This window comes from Euleptes europaea, chromosome 11, assembly GCF_029931775.1.
Source record: "Euleptes europaea isolate rEulEur1 chromosome 11, rEulEur1.hap1, whole genome shotgun sequence".
Classification (NCBI taxonomy): Eukaryota; Metazoa; Chordata; class Lepidosauria; order Squamata; family Sphaerodactylidae; genus Euleptes; species Euleptes europaea.
This window is the reverse complement of record NC_079322.1, coordinates 74,993,171-75,009,500: the sequence shown is the minus strand read 5'-3', so window position 1 is coordinate 75,009,500 and position 16,330 is coordinate 74,993,171. Positions and strand designations below refer to the sequence as shown.

At 47.5% G+C, this 16,330-nt stretch overlaps 1 protein-coding gene across 1 annotated transcript in view; it reads right to left on the bottom strand.

Annotated features, from left to right (window-relative positions):
• Window positions 1-8,633, bottom strand: part of ADCYAP1R1 (ADCYAP receptor type I) — a 94,459-nt gene extending 85,826 nt beyond the window's left edge. Inside the window, exon 1 of the mRNA XM_056857140.1 lies at window positions 8,514-8,633. Coding sequence (XP_056713118.1) covers window positions 8,514-8,633 — 120 coding nt within the window. The remainder of the gene's footprint in view (window positions 1-8,513) is intronic.
• Between the last annotated feature and the right edge of the window lie 7,697 nt (window positions 8,634-16,330).

Below are 16,330 nucleotides of genomic sequence, written 5' to 3'. Positions count from 1 at the left end.
TGTGCCCGCGGAAGGTTTTCCCTTCTCGTTTCCTCTGTAATTTTCGTGCCTTCGCTTAGCTCTCCTGGCAAAAAAAACATCTCGACAGGATCCAGGTCTATAAAACATGAGGCAGGAGGAAAAACACAGCAAATGCTGAAGCGGAGATGCTCCTGTTGTATGCCATTACCCAATGTCCCCTTGGCTCTGGGAATAGTTATATCCATTTCGATCTGTACCATAGTGTACACGGTTCCTCTCTAGAGGTTTCGAGGGAGCCTTCCTTGCGGATGACCTTGGATAAACAAGACAGGCGGCTGACAAGCAGATGAAACCTGTCAGGGATCGCTCGGCTGTTACAACAGATGGGGCAATACAAAAGCAAATGAGGGCACAGAAAAACAATTTGTCTGTGAATTTGGACCACAGCGTAACCCTTTAGAATCATACTCATGGAGTTGGAAGGGACCACCAGGGTCATCTAGTCCAACCCCCTGCACAATGCAGGGAATTCACAACTACCTCCTCCCCTACAACCCCAGTGACCCCTACTCCATGCCCAAAAGATGGCCAAGATGCCCTCCCTTTCATGATCTGCCTAAGGTTGTAGTATCAGCTTTGGTGACAGATGGCCATCTAGCCTCTTTGATCAGGGGAGATGTGAATCATTGGCTTCAGTTGGTAAAGGACTCTTATATTCTAATAGTCAAGTGAGGCCCAATCTGTTTATATCTAAATCTGTGTATCGGGGCCACACTAACACAAAATACATTTCCCTGCAAACTTGGGGGGCTCCCCAGGATTGCAGAAAAATCTGAAAATTGAAAAAAAAAAAGATTGAAGAAGAAGAGTTGGCTTTTATACGCCAATTCTCGCTACCTTTTTAAGGAGAATCAAACCGGCTTACAATCTGCTTCCCTTCCTCTCCCCCCAACAGACACCTTGTGAGGGAGGTGAGACTGAGAGAGTTCAGAGAGAACCATTACTGGCCCAAGGTCACCCACAAGGCTTCATGTGGAGGAGTGGGGAATCCCAGTTCTCCAGAATAGAGTCTGCTGCTCATGTGGAGGAGTGAAGAAACCAACCTGGTTTTGCTCAAGCATGATGGGATTTTTGGATCTTCTGACTTTTCTTCATGGATGAAACTCTTGGTATAGAGCTCATGAGCACACAGGAAGCCCGAGCATCTGAGAAGAAGTGGGGGAGCACAGAATTCCTACAGGATTCTCATTACCTGTCTGAGAGATGTCTCAGAACCACAGGTGAACAAACTTCACCTGTGTTCTCCGGATGCTGTTTCAGCCGGAAGTCAGAAAATGTGGGCAAAACACGCAGAAACATGCGGGGATTGCGAGGCGACCTCTGACATTCGGGAAAGGCAATCATAATCAAAAGGAAGCCCTTAAGCAGTCAGCGGGGGGACTGCGGGGAAACAACCCTGCATGAATGGGCAATAACTGGCTGAGCAGAGCAGTTACACAATGTGGATGGGAGAGGGGGTCCTAGAACTCTGTACGGCTGTGTGGAAAGCCAACCACACTGTATGGGATGATCAGGAAGGAATGTAGAGAAGAAACCTGCCGAACAGCCATTAACAGATCGACAAACAGTCAAACTGATTGATAAAACATCAGCTCCCTGTTTGTGTCCGGCGAACAGGACGTCAGCTGAATGAACAGTTGTTTGGTCATCCCTATTTATAACAGGACGGCGCCACCCTTCTGTACTGAGATATTGAACTGAAATTCAGGGGATGTTTTCAGGACTCTCCTTTTTATCTCAAGTGGTTTGCTGCCTGTTGCCCGAAATCATAGAATTGTGAAGTGGGAAGGGACCTCCAGGGTCATCTAATCCAACCCCCTGCACAATGCAGAAAATTCACAGCTACTTCTCCCCCCACACACACACCCCAGTGACCCCTGCTCCAGAAGATGGGGGGGGGAATCATGGGGCCAAGTCGGTTAGGCACCCCCTACATGAGGTTAAGCTCCATCATAGTTTAAAGTATCATGGGAGAAGGGAGAAATTAGCCTCTTCCCCTTCCCCCCACCCGCACACCCATACACTTGAACAACTTTGGACATATTAAAGGGTTTAATGTGGCAGCCAGAAATGTATCGAGGTGTGACAAACACGAGTTATATTAACTACTGTACATGCATCAATGTAATATTTCTGGTTCTCCTTACCGTAGGAAGGATCATAACCGCAAAGACACAAGCCTTCCAGTAGACAGCCATCTTGATTGTCAATCAATTTGTGGTCTTCAACTAAAGGACTGAAAACTTTTCCGATGTGCAGTGCGCAAGATGCTTGCAGATCTCAGTTCCAGTCCTCAAATCTCTGCAAAAGAAGGAACAGGAAAAATGGCAAAGAAAGCAAATGGCAGGAGGAAGAGGGGAGACCCTAATACAATAGAAACATAGATGTAAGCTATGGAATGTTAACAAATAAGAAGTTTTCAAGAGCAAGAGGAAAGGTCAAGTTTTTGCTAGAAGAAAAATCTTGTCCAGGACCTTGCGATATGCATAGGGTTGCAAACCTCCAAGTACTAGCTGGAGATCGCCTGCTATTACAATTGATCTCCAGCCCATACAGATCAATTCACCTGGAGAAAATGGCCACTTTGACAATTGGACTCTATGGCATGGAAGTCCCTCCTCAAACCCTGCCCTCCTCAGGCTCCACCACTAACATCTCCCGCCGGGGGCAAAGAAGGACCTGGCAGAAAGGAAGGAGACACAGAAGCAAGGGCGCCAGGTTTATTTTTGCTTGGGGGGTGCACAGAATGAGGAGGAGACATGTGGCTGATTTCAGCCAAATCTTGATTTTGAAAACACTTTTTTCCTGTTACACCAAGATTTAACTGTTTCTGAGATATAAGGTTATTAAAAATTTTTATCAAGTTTCACAGTGTGACTGAACGTAAGCTGTGGCACTAGGATTGCCAGCCTCCAGGTGGTGCCTGGAGATCTCCCGCTAGTACAACTGATCTCTAGGCGACAAAGATTAGTTCACCTGGAGAAAATGGCCACTTTGGCAATTGGACTCTATGGCTTTATACCCCAAACCCCACCTTCCTGAGGCTCCACCCCCCCCCAAACACCCAGGAATTTCCCAACCCAGAGCTGGCAACGTAATTGGCTCCAGCTCCTATGGTAGGCATTTCATGGCAGCCACTTTGTGGCTGTGCCCTAGAGTTGCCGGGTCCCTCTTTACCACCTGCAGGAGGTTTTTGGGGCAGAGCCTGAGGAGGGCAGGGTTTGGGGAGGGGAGGGACTTCAATGCCATAGAGTCCAGTTGCCAAACGGCTATTTTCTCCAGGTGAGCTGATCTCTATCGGCTGGAGATTAGTTATAATAGCAGGAGATCTCTAGCTAGTACCTGGAGGTTGGAAACCCTACTGTGCCCATCACAATACATCGGAATTCTGAAGGTACCCGAAGGCTCACAAAGGTTGGGGACTCCTGGACTAGAGTAACTCTGCATAGCATTTCCCTGTCAGAGATCTAAGTAGACAGTATCAACTTTAAAAAAACACTCTAAGCTGATTTTTCCCTCTTTTTACTACGTCACTTTCAAAATTGGAGGCAGCAGGAGCAACAGTCACACGTCAGGCGAGAAAACAGCCAAATAATTTGAGACAGCTGTGTTATTGTGCAAACTGGCGGCATCAAAATTCACAAGGATTCACCCTAACAGCTTACCGAACACTTGACTCCCTGCTCAGGACCGGTGAGCACAACGTGAACAGAACTAACAGGTAAGCATATCTGCTATTTATATACATTTTGCCTTATAGCACATTCCAACCCCTGGAGACAGCACATGGCCAGCGCAGTTCGAACAAATAAACCAACAACCGGGAAAGAACTCTGGAGTAAAGCTGAAAAATGGACATGGGTCGGCAACAGCTCCCCACGCCTAGGGTTGCCAGCCTCCAGGTGATTCTAATCTTAAACTGAAATATGAGAGTGATTCAAGCCTATGCAGCTACAATGGCTAAAATAAATTAATCCAAAATCAATGGTGTGATATATATATTGTTTGTTATTTCACAAAGTGCTTATGATAGCCAGATAGATAGATAGATAGATAGATAGATAGATAGATAGATAGATAGATAGATAGATAGATAGATAGATAGATAGATAGATAGATAGAGATATATGAGTGCTTTGCGCTGATTGCTGCATGCAAGATTTTTTTGGCAAGACAAAAAATATTGCATGCAGCAATTAGCGCAACGCAAGCGGCAAACAACACAACGTGACAGCAAACAGACTGCTCCAGAAAAAACAAAGAATACAGCAATAATAATTGGACACTATACTAACCAACTGAGGAAATTGATGGCTGGAGATCTCCTGCTATTACAACTGATCTCCAGGTGACAGAGATCAGTTCACCTGGAGAAAATGGCCGCTTTGGAAGGTGGAATCTATGGCTCTGAAGTCCCTCCCCTCTCCAAACCCCACCGTCCTCAGGCTCCACCCTCAAAATCTCCAGGTATTTCCAAACTCAGAGCTAGCAACCCTGTCTCCCCACCCCACCCCAGCCCTGGTTCTTTTGTATTCAACACTTCAACTTTGAACACAGGTTGCTGGCAAATATCAATAATGGGGAACCAGAACAACTTGTGTTTATGAAAAAAAATCATTACTCATTACTGTATTACTCATCTCTTCTCAGATTTCATTTACCGAAGAAAGGGAAATGATGCAGAAAACCTCTTAAGTGCCCCTTCAAATACTTGCTCCTTGGCCAGCTCTTTCTGATCCTAATTTTCTCCCTTGTTTCTCCACCTCTGCTTCCTTTGTCTCCTACTAAACTTCAATACTGAATTGGAGGACAGATGTCAGTTTCAAGCAGTGAACCACATAGGAGGAAAGGCTAGACATCCTCTTGCCTTGAGCCACAGCCCGATTGAAACTGAGGCCCTACAAAACTATTATTTGCCTGCAAACCTTTGTCCATACATCTCCAAGTTTCACATCTGCCCTGGCCTTCAGGGAATACCTTCTGCACTCACTAGGGTTGCCAGCTCCGGGTATACTCCTGGAGATTTTGGGGGCAGAGCCTGAGGAGCGCAGGGTTTGGTGAGGGGAGGGACTTCAATGCCATAGAGTCCAATTGCCAAAGCGCCAATTTTCTCCAGGTGCACGGATCTCTATCAGCTGGAGATCAGTTGTAATAGCAGAAGATCTCCAGCTAGTACCTGGAGGTTGGCAACCCTAGCACTCACACATGGGTGCTTTTTAGAGTTGCCAACGACTCGTTGGGAAATTCTTGGACATTTTGGCGTGGAGCCTGGGGAGGGCGGGGTTTGGGGAGGGAAGGGACCTCAGAGGAAGGGTTGGTTTTTATACCCTGATTTTCTCTACCTTTAAGGAGAATCCAACCGGTTTACAATCGCCTTCCCTTCCCCTCCCCACAACAGACATTTTGTGAGACAGGTGGGGCTGAGAGAGTTCAGAGAGATCTGTGACTAGCCCAAGGCCACCCAGCAGGCTTCATGTGGAGGAGTGGAGAAACCAACCCAGTTCACCAGATTAGGATCTGCTGTTCATGTGGAGGCATGGGGAATCAAACCCGGTTCTTCAGACTAGAGTCCTCCACTCTTAACCACTACATCACGCTGGCTCTCAGCGTAGCATATTGCCATGGGGCCATTTTCTCCAGGAAAACTGGTCTCTGTAGTCTGGAGATCAGTTGTAATTCCAGGAGATCTCCAGGCCTCACCTGGAGGTTGGCAGCCCCATTTGAGATCAGCCACCCAGACCCTGTTTCAGGCATTATCATTTTCAAATGCAAGCTTGGCATATTCTAGAACAGATACCGAATCCTGTTTTTCCTGATACCGAATATTTGGCTATCAATTTGGCGCACAATTTGGATATGCTTCTTTAAATCCGCATATGCACGGATGAAGAGAATTGCTTCCAAAGAAAGGACAGAAAATGAGAGCAAAAAATTGCCTGAAGCTACACTGGAGTAGGGAGCTCAAGAACCCAACAGAAAGACCAAGAGGGCAATCCTGATGGGGAGGGGGGAGCGAATTGGCATAGGATCCGGTGTGACCCTGGGCCGGCATAAGTGCCCATTTATCCCGGGATATCGGGCACTTCCACCATCCTGGGTGGAACATATGCCGACACTGGCAAGCCACGCCACTGTGCAAAATCCTAGAAGTGGGAGCCCACTAGGGTTGCCAACCTCCAGGTGATGGCTGGAGATCTCCTGCTAATACAACAGATCTCCCGGTGACAGAGATCAGTTCACCTGGAGGAAATGGCCACTTTGGAGCTGTTCCTGTTGGCAGCAGAGGATAGGACTTGCAATCATGGGTTTAAATTGCGGGAGAAAAGGTACCGGCTGGATATTGGGGGGTGGGATTACAGTAAGAGTAGTTCGACTGCGGAATCAGCTACCGAGGGAGCTCCCCCTCACTGGCAGTCTTTAAGCAGAGGCTGGACAGGCACTTGCCAGGGATGCTCTAGGCTGATCTTGCGTTGAGCCGGGGGTTGTTCTAGATGGCCTGTCTGGCCCCTTCCAACCCTATGATTCTATGACTCTATGGCATTCAAGTCCCTCCTCTCTCCAAACCCTGCCCTCCTGAGGCTCTACCCCCAAGGTCTCCAGGTAATTCTCAACCCGGAGCCCCCACTGGCATTGGGGAGGGGGCATTCCAGGGGCGGAGCTGCCTTTCTCCCCAGGAATGCCACCTCATGTTCTAGCATTGCCACGTCACCTTTTTCAGTGGCACAGCCCCGCTGTTTACTATGAGGGCATTTCCCCCATGCTACATTTTAGATTGTTTTATTTCCACTGCGCATCTACCCCCCCCCCCTTTTCAGGATTGGGCCGTAAATTTAAAGGATTTTTAAAGTAGTTAAATGGCGCTGCGTTGGCCAATTAACCAGTCAATGAATTGACTGGGAGAACGCTGGGCTGAAAAAAAAACCTCGACTCCGCCGCAGGAGAAGTCGATGAGCCAAACGGCAACCTTCGCCTGCTTGCTTTCTATGATTTCTAGGAGTTATTTCTGTTCAAGCCGCTCCATCTTTTGGACAGTAATTGCCCGTACTTCAATGGACACTCCAGCGGAGACACTGGAGCCGAGTCCCCAAAGGGCACTTGTCAGTCTATTCTACAAATGCATGCAAGGACGCGCCACTTTTCGTCAGGCCAAAGGTTACGAAGTGCAGGCCTTTGCTGTTTCTTTATGCGCTTCCCAGCCTGCAAAACAAGCCGGTGGGAGTCGCAAATTGAATGGTTACGGTTTCCCAGAGGAAAAATGGCAAGCAGTATTTAAGCCCAGCTGAGGGGGATGAGACTTTTCAATAATTTTTTCAGTGGACTTGAAAACATGGCTCCTGACAGATTTTTGTGAGGATTGTTCGAAAGGGAGTGACAGCATTTATGCATGCAGAGCGAGGCCGGTAATAAGCTGCTTCGGTGTCCAACCATATCAGCAGGTGGCCAGATCTGACTGGCTATGTGTTCCTATGGGAACTCCTAGGGGTTAGAATCACCAACTTGGTTCACACAAGAAGCCCTGTCCTCACTGGCCTTCAGTGATAGATCACTAGGATCCCCAGGTTCCTCTTTGCTACCAACAGGAGGTTTGGGGGGCAGAGCCTGAGGAGGATGGGGTTTGGGGAGGGGAGGGACTTCAATGCCACAGAGTCCAATTGCCATCCGACTCTGAAAGGAGCAGCTTTACAAGCGCCCTTGAATTGTTTGAATTTTGTTGAGGTGTTGAAAACTCTGTACCAAGGAGCTTTGTCTCCTGATATCTGAATGGTGTGCTGATGAAGCCGCCTACGTGGCGGTGAAAACGTTAAGTAAATCCGGACTGCGTTTCATACAACTTGATTCGATTTCTCCACCTTGAATCAATCATTCCCACCGTCTTCTTTATGAATTTTCCATGCTTGGAGCCACTGGGACTTGCTAAACAATAACGTTGAAAGCGTTTTTGAAGACTCTTCGTGAGCCACGTAGTAATTTTCCTTATTGTTGTTGAGTGGTGATTGTTGTTTGTTCGGTTGTTGTCTTGCACAATTTTCACTTGCACTAAATTGTGTTTGCATATACACGTCGTGTTGGTACTCATTTTCTCCCCAGTACCTGGAGGTTGGCAACCCTAGTGGGAGGTTTCTTTTTGGACCTTTTTGATCCATTTTGGATCATTGTTCAGCATCCACACTTACCTGACCACCGGTATTCCCCACATCTTGTTGGATTTCTCAGCCTTATTTACCCCCACGTGAGGTTGGACTGTAATGTTTGTCTACGTGTATGCTTAGACACTATATAGATTGCTATACATTGTAGTATTTTGTGTATTTCATTATATTTCATTATATTTTTTTCCATTCTTTAGCCTGGTGTTGTAGTTTTCGTTCACCACCTGGGGGTTGGCAACCCTACCAGTGCTGTTTACATGGCCCTGTCTCTGCTTACAAATGTAGCAGCCCCACCTAGTGCGAGAAGCCGGTCAAGACCTTGGCGAGCATCCCTCTGTTTACCTCGCACTGCAAAGCCTGGCAGAGACCTGCGAGAAAGCCTGCCTGTCGGTATCTTTCGCAACGGGAACGGAGAGGCCGCTTCGCCTCTTTATCTCGACACGAGGATGCCGCGGTTGACATAACAACGAGGATATTGTCAGCCACCCCCTCCTTTGGAAAGACAAGCACTGTGAATCCTTCCCGCCCTTAAACGCCCTCACTCGAGATTGGGGGGGGGATAGAAAAAAGTTCTTTAATTACATTCCCAAGGACACTGCAGCATGTTGTCGTCTCTCTATAGCCGCACAGCCACAGCCAGCCAAAATCTCCATCAATTATTAGCTTTTCCCCTTCTTTCTCCCTGAAAGCACCATTGCCAGCACATCATGCCCTAAACAGAGAGGCATCATCCCTCTATCGAGTATTAGAAACACATGAAACATGCGTGCATTGTAAAATCTTGCAAAGAAGAAGAAGACTTGGTTTTTATATGCCGACTTTCCCTACCACTTAAGGGAGACTCAAACTGGCTTACGATCACCTTCCCCTCCCCACAACAGACACCCTGTGAGGTAGGTGAGGCTGAGAGAGTGTGACTAGCCCAAGGTCACCCAGCTGGCTTCATGTGGAGGAGTGGGGAAACAAATCCAGCTCACCTGATTAGCGTCTGCCGCTCATGTGGAGGAGTGGGGAATCAAACCCGGTTCTCCAGATCAAGTCCACCGCTCCAAACCCCGGCTCTTAACCACTATACCACGAGGGCCATCAAAGTGTTCCAAATTGGTTAATTGACCACCAGGTTGAATTGCATATCGGGTTCACCATTCAAAGCAACATTCCCTGGTCGGTCTGGCATGTCAAGTGGTGTGATGCATGGATGTGCATGTCTGCAACAGTGTGTGTCTAAGTGCCCCTTTGTGTGGGCCTTATAATTAGATTCTCAAACCTGGTCCTTCTTTGGAATGCTTATTGACGACAAGGAATATATGGGGTTTTGGAGTGGGAGAAACTAAGAGTATTAGCTGCATCTCCAGTTCAAATCCAATGCTCCACTTACAGATAGGATTGCCATCCAACAAGGAAAAAATTGTTCGGCCTATTCCTAATATTTATTTATTAGTGTAAACACTAGTAGACCATCTTGCCCCACAAAACACCAGCTCAAGGTGATTCACAATTAGGGTTGCCAGCTCTGGGATGGGGAATATCTGGAGATTTTGGGGGTGGAGCCTGAGGAGGGCAGGGTTTGGGGAGGGGAGGGACTTCCGTGCCATAGAGTCCATCTTCCAAAGCGGCCATTTTCTCCAGGTGAACGGATCTCTGCACCTGGAGATCAGTTGTAATCCCAGGAGGTCTCAAGATACCATTGGAGGTTGGCAACCCTACTTACAATATATGCATAATCTCTGTGTTAACTGCCGTCAAGTTGCTTCCAACTCATGGTGACCCTATGAATCAATGTCCTCCAAAACGTTAACAGCCTTGCTCCGGTCTTGCAAACTGAGGGCCGTGGCTTCCTTGACTGAGTCAATCCATCTCATGTTGGGTCTTCCTCTTTTCCTGCAGGTACTAACTGGGGTGCACAGCTCCCCGCCCCTAAGGTTTCCAGCCTCCAGGTGGTGGCTGGAGATCTCCTGCTATTACAACTGATCTTCAGCCAACAGAGATCAGTTCTACTGGAGAAAAAGTCTGCTTTGGAAATTGGACTCTATGGCATTGAAGTCCCTCTCCCCAAACCCCACCCTCCTCAGGCTTCATCCCCAAAATCTCCAGTTATTTCCCAACCTGGAGCTGGCAATCCTATTAAAGAAACTGTATCTGGCCTCAATGTTAAGCCGGGCGGAATAGCTCTGTCTTGCAGGCCCTGCAGAACTCCATAGGGTCTCACTGGACAGACTATTCCACCAGGCACTGGTCGAGGCCAGCCAGATGCTTTTTGGGCTGGGGACCACCAGTAAATTAGTGTTTGAAGATCTTAACATTCTCTGGGAAACATACCAGGAGAGGCGGTCCCGTACACATGAACACATGAAGCTGCCTTATACTGAATCAGACCCTTTTGGTCCATCAAAGTCAGTATTGTCTACTCAGACCAGTAGCGGCTCTCCAGGGTCTCAGGCAGAGGTCTTTCACATTACCTACCTGCCTAGTCCCTTTAACTGGAGATCATGCCAGGGATTGAACCTGGGAACATCTGCATGCCAAGCAGATGCTCTGCCACTGTATCGCAGCCCCTCCCTGTGGCTGACAACACACCCTCCGAAGACTGGCAGCTAATCTGGTCACCCGTCAGCCCCCCAAAGTTATGCGCCATCAGCCGCTAGGCAAGCACATGCGGCCAGTATGGAAAGCACGGCGGGGGCTTGCGCTCCAGGCTCCTCCGCAGCAGGGGCTCGGAAGCCAGGTTCATTCAAAGCCAATATCCAATACAGCAGGTCAATCAGAGGGATTTGACAGCTACACCCACCACCACCCACCCATGAAGGCCTTTGAATCCACAGGATGTCTTTTCATCAAGTCTGGGAGCTTAACTCTGCCTGTAGTGGCCTTACAGGGCTAATGAGGCATGATGTTTGTTTTCGCAAAATCCCCCAGAAACGTCACTCAGGAGGGAAAAGGCCCCCTTTCCCCTGAACTTAGATAGAAAAGGCAAAGCTTTTCATAGGATTGTTTGCCTGACATGCAAACGTGGCGTGGTGCTTAAGAGCGGCAGACTCTAATCTGTAGAACCGGATTTGATTCTCCGCTCCTTCACATGAGTGGCGGATTCTAATCTGGAGAACCGGGTTGTTTCCCCCACTCCTCCACATGCAGCCTGCTGGGCGACCTTAGTAGGGTTGCCAACCTCCAAGTACTAGCTGGAGATCTTCTGGTATTACAACCGATCTCCAGCCGATAGAGATCAGTTCACCTGGAGAAAATGGCTGCTTTGGCAATTGGACTCTATGGCATTGAAGTCCCTCCCCTCCCCAAACCCCGCCCTCCTTAGGCTCCGCCCCAAACCTCCCAGCAGTGGCGAAGAGGGACCTGGCAACCCTAGACCTTGGCCTAGTCACAGTTCTCTCAAAATCTGTCTGCCCCACCTATAGGGTTGCCAAACTCCAGGTGGTGACTGGAGATCTCCTGCTATTACAACTGATCTCCAGGCGATAAAAATCAGTTCCCCTGGATAAAATGGCCACTTTGGCAATTGGACTCTATGACATTGAAGTCCCTCCTCTCCACCCCCAAAATCTCCAGGTATTTCCCAACCCGGGGCTGGCAACCTTAAGCCATGGCCTTCAGTTTGCAAGTCCCAAGCAAGGTGTTCACTAGGGTTGCCAGGTCCCTCTTCTCAACCAGTGGGAGATTTTAGGGGCGGAGCCTGAAGAGGGCGGGGTTTGGGGAGGGGAGGGACTTCAATGCCATAGAGTTCAATTGCCAAAGCGGCCATTTTTCTCCAGGTGATCTGATCTCTATCGGCTGGAGATCAGTTGAATTAGCAGGAGATCTCCTGCTACTACCTGGTAGTTGGCAACCCTAGTGTTCACAGTAGGAAGTTTTGGAGGTCATTAATTCATAGAGTCACCATGAGTCCGAAGCTATTGAGGGCATTTAACACAAACACATTATCATAACAAAGAATGGAAAAGAAACAATAAAGATGGGCTCCAAATCCAGTTTTCATAGTTGGCAAACAGTTTAACAAGATTATTTCTGGATTGATGGGTATTTCTATGAATTAGAAACTTCTTGATGTATTCCTCCACATGGTAACATTAGCAAGGATAAATTTTGACAGATGTTAGAAAGGAGCGAACTCCCCAAGCTTAAATAGTTGGTTCGACAAAGTAAGAGAGATCTATGTGTTGATTAAATTAACTTACTATCAAAATAACAAAAACATAGAGGATTTGGATAGAATATGGAATCCAATTTTCATTTTATTAAGCTGAAATTTCTCCATCGAAAGGGTGAGACCACACTTGGAATACTGTGTACAGCTCTGGTCACCACATCAAAAAAAGGATATTGCAGAGCTTGAGAGGGTGCAGAAAAGAGCAGCCAAACGATCAGGGGACTAGAGCAACGGCCCTATGAAGAGCGGTTAAAATGCTTAGGGCTGTTCAGCTTGGAAAGAAGGTGGTTAAGGGGAGTCATGATAGAGGTCTATAAAATTATGCATGGTTTGGAGAGAGGGGACAGGGAGAAACTTTTCTCCCTCTCTCATAATACTAGAAGGCGGGGTCATCTGCTGAAGCTGGTGAGAGATTCAACACTGATAAAAGGAAGTATTTCTTCACACAACACATAGTTAAATAGTAGAACTCCCTGCCCCAGGTTGTGGTGATGGCTGCCAGCTTATAAGGCTTTAAGAGTGGAGTGGACATGTTCATGGAGGAGAGGGTTATTCTTGGCTACTAGTCAAAATGGATACTGGCCATGATGAATACCTATTCTCTCCAGAATCAGAGGAGCAGGCCTAATATACTAGGTGCTTTGGAACACAGGCAGGATGCTGCTGCTGCAGTCATCTTGTCTGGGGGCTTCCTAGAGGCACCTGGCTGGCCACTGTGTGAACAGACTGCTGGACTTGATGGACCTTGGTCTGTTCCAGCATGGCCTTTCTTTTGTTCTTATGAAAGGCATTCATATAGAAATTTTGGTAATTTGCTCACATTTCGTTTTTTCCCCCCATGATGGATGCAGCGCGCCCTTTGAACTTCCTTGAAGATTAGCGCAGGCCACCTTTTGAGGGGGGGTGTCAGGGAGCACATTTAGCATCTCGCCAGGCTTTCCCATGACTCAGCAGCACTAGGCTTTTAATTCCTCGTTTGTTATTCTGCTCTGACATGTTTGTTGAGAGAGAGAAATTACTTTCATTTTCTCCCTGACGCTGACAAGTGGTTGGATGCCCAAGCGTCGGGCTGCCGTGCCCCAGAGAGCGTTCTTTGGAGCCGAAATAAATTGAGGGAGAGGGGGAGTCAAATTATCGAGCAAATTCTCCTAATGAAAATTTACTTTGCAAACATTTGAAAGCTTTGCCTCCTCCTCGTTCAAACTTGCTTTTTAATTTTTTTTTCAGTATTCCCAATTACAGCCACCGTTGGGTCAACAAAGGATGTGACGCGTGGCTTGGAAAGTTAACTCCTGCAGAATTTCAATGAGTGTATGATATTTTCATTTTTATTCTTCAGTAGCTCCCCAAATCAAATTCCCAAAAATGAACTTGGAGAACTCCACTATGGTCATCTTTGAAGGCCCTGCTTTGGGTGCCCCCCACCTTCTGAGATTGGGCAGGTGGCAACCCGGGAAAGGGCCTTCTCCGTTGTGGCACCAAAACTCTGGAAATCTCTCCCCAGGGAGATTTGTCAGTCCCCTTCAGTTGCCATCGTCCACCAGCAGGTGCAGACTCTTTTGTTTCATAGAATCATAGAGTTGGAACGGCCATACAGGCCATCTAGTCCAACCCCTGCTTAATGCAGGATTGGCCGAGTGCATCCCTGACAAGTGCTTGTCCAGCCTCTGCTTAAAGACTGCCATTGTGGAACTCCCTGCCCCAGGATATAGCGATGGCTGCCAACTTGGAAGGCTTTAAGAGGGGAGTGGACATGTTCATGGAGGAGAGGGCTATCCATGGCTACTAGTAAAAATAGATACTATTCATGATGCATACCTATTCTCTCCAGGATCAGAGGAGCATGCCTGTTATATCAGGTGCTATGCAACACAGGCAGGATGGTGCTGCTGTGGTGGTCTTTTTTGGGGACTTCCTAGAGGCACCTGGTTGGCCACTTTGTGAACAGACTGCTGGGCTTGATGGGCCTCGGTCTGATCCAGCATGGCTTTTCTTATGTTCTTAGGGCTGTCCCTGCTTAGCTTAATAGATCTGATAAGATCAGGCTAGGCTGGGCCATCCAGAGGGTTGCCAGGTCCCTCTTTGCCACCGGCGGGAGGTTTTTGGGGCGGAGCCTGAGGAGGGGAGTCAACTACTGACTTTGTCCTATCTTGAACCCTGAATAAAGCCTAACCTGTTTCCGAGCCTTGCCTGAGCGAGTTTTGCTTGAAGGGACCCTGGGGACAAAACTCTGAGTCTGACAGGTTTGGGGAGGGGAGGGATTTCAATGCCATAAAGTCCAACTGCCCAAGCAGCCATTTTCTCCAGGTGAACTGATCTCTATCAGCTGGAGATCAGTTGTAATAGCAGGAGATCTCCAGCTAGTACCTGGAGATTGGCAATCCTAGCCATCCTAGCCAGGGCAGTACATAGGTAGGCATCCACCATCTTCCACAGTAAAGACAGATGTAAACAGTTAATTTAACTTCCCAGCAATTTCCTATCCTCCTTTTCCCAAACTTGCTACACTGAGGCGGACAACGGCTAGCCTGATCTTATCAGATCTCGGAAGCTAAGGAGGGTCAGCCCTGATTAGTACTTAGATGGGAAAACACCAAGAAAGTCCAGAGTTGCTACGGAGAGGCAGGCAATGGCAAACCGCCTCTGAATGTGTCTTGAAAACTCTACGGGGTTGCTGTAAGCTGGCTGCGACTTGACAGCAAAAAAGCATACAGTTCTCAGCCCCTGTCCATTTTAATCTTATAACAATCCTGTGAGTAGGGCTGCCAGCTCCAGGTTGGGAAATACCAGGAGGTTTTTGGGGCAGAGCCTGAGGAGGATGGGGTTTGGGGAAGGGAGGGACTTCAATGCCATAGAGTCCAATTGCCAAAGCAGCCGTTTTCTCCAGGTGAAATGATCTCTCTTGGCTGGAGATCAGTTGTAATAGCAGCTAGGACCTGGAGGTTGGCAACCCTACCTATGAAGTAGGCAAGGCTAAGTGACTGGTGCAAGCACTGAGCAAGGACTGGAATCTGGATCTCCCTGGTCTTCCTCTGACACTCTAACCAGGGTTGCCAACCTCCAGGTGGCGGCTGGAGACCTCCCATTATTAAACTGATCTCCAGGCAACAGAGATCAGTTCATCTGGAGAAAATGGCTGCTTTGGCAATTGGACTCTATGGCATTTTTGCTCCAGGTATTTCCCAACCCGGAGCTGGCAACCCTAACTCCAGCCACTACACATCTTAACAGAATATGGTGCACCTCAAAGGAAGATATTTGGCAACAGGAAACAGAAATGCAACGAGGCAAAAATATTTCATAAATAAGGTCATTGAGAGAATCTCCACCACTGCTTTGTAAACCAGCCCCCCTTTAAAAAAAAAATCAAATGTCACGGCTCTTTATCCTCTTTATGTCATCCTAATTCTTTTATTTAAGAGAAGCAACTCCAATGTGAAGAGAGTAAGAGCAGCTCAGAATACCCGGCGCCGTCAAATTTTAAGCCATTATATAATAATTGTATAATGAAACAGGCACCCGAGAAGAGGCACAGATAATTACCCAACTCATTACAGAACGGAAACTGGCAAGTCGTCAGAGGATAAACTTTTAAAACATTTAATACTTAGGCAGTTGGTTCCGATGTCACGGAATGTGGAAGTAATGAATTATCCCTCTGGGAGGGGGAAAATGTTCTGAGTTATGGGCTAAAAATGGTCTCCCTCCATCAGAGAGGCATGAAGATTTGGGCAGCCCCACAGATGGCTACGAAAGATTTCAAACTGGAAAAGCCAGGATTTCTAAATTTTGTTTTTTTTGTATTCAGGAGACTGCTTAGCCTATAGGGGCCTGGTCCTCTGGGAGATTCCAGAACCCTACTCTAAACTTTCCTTTTTTCAAAAAATTAAAAGTACATCTTTAGACCTAGAACTGCATTGCAATGCACTGTATTTATTTATTTAAATCCCGCTTTTCTCCCAAGTTAGGACTTAAAGCGGCTTAGAACATTGTTCTCGCC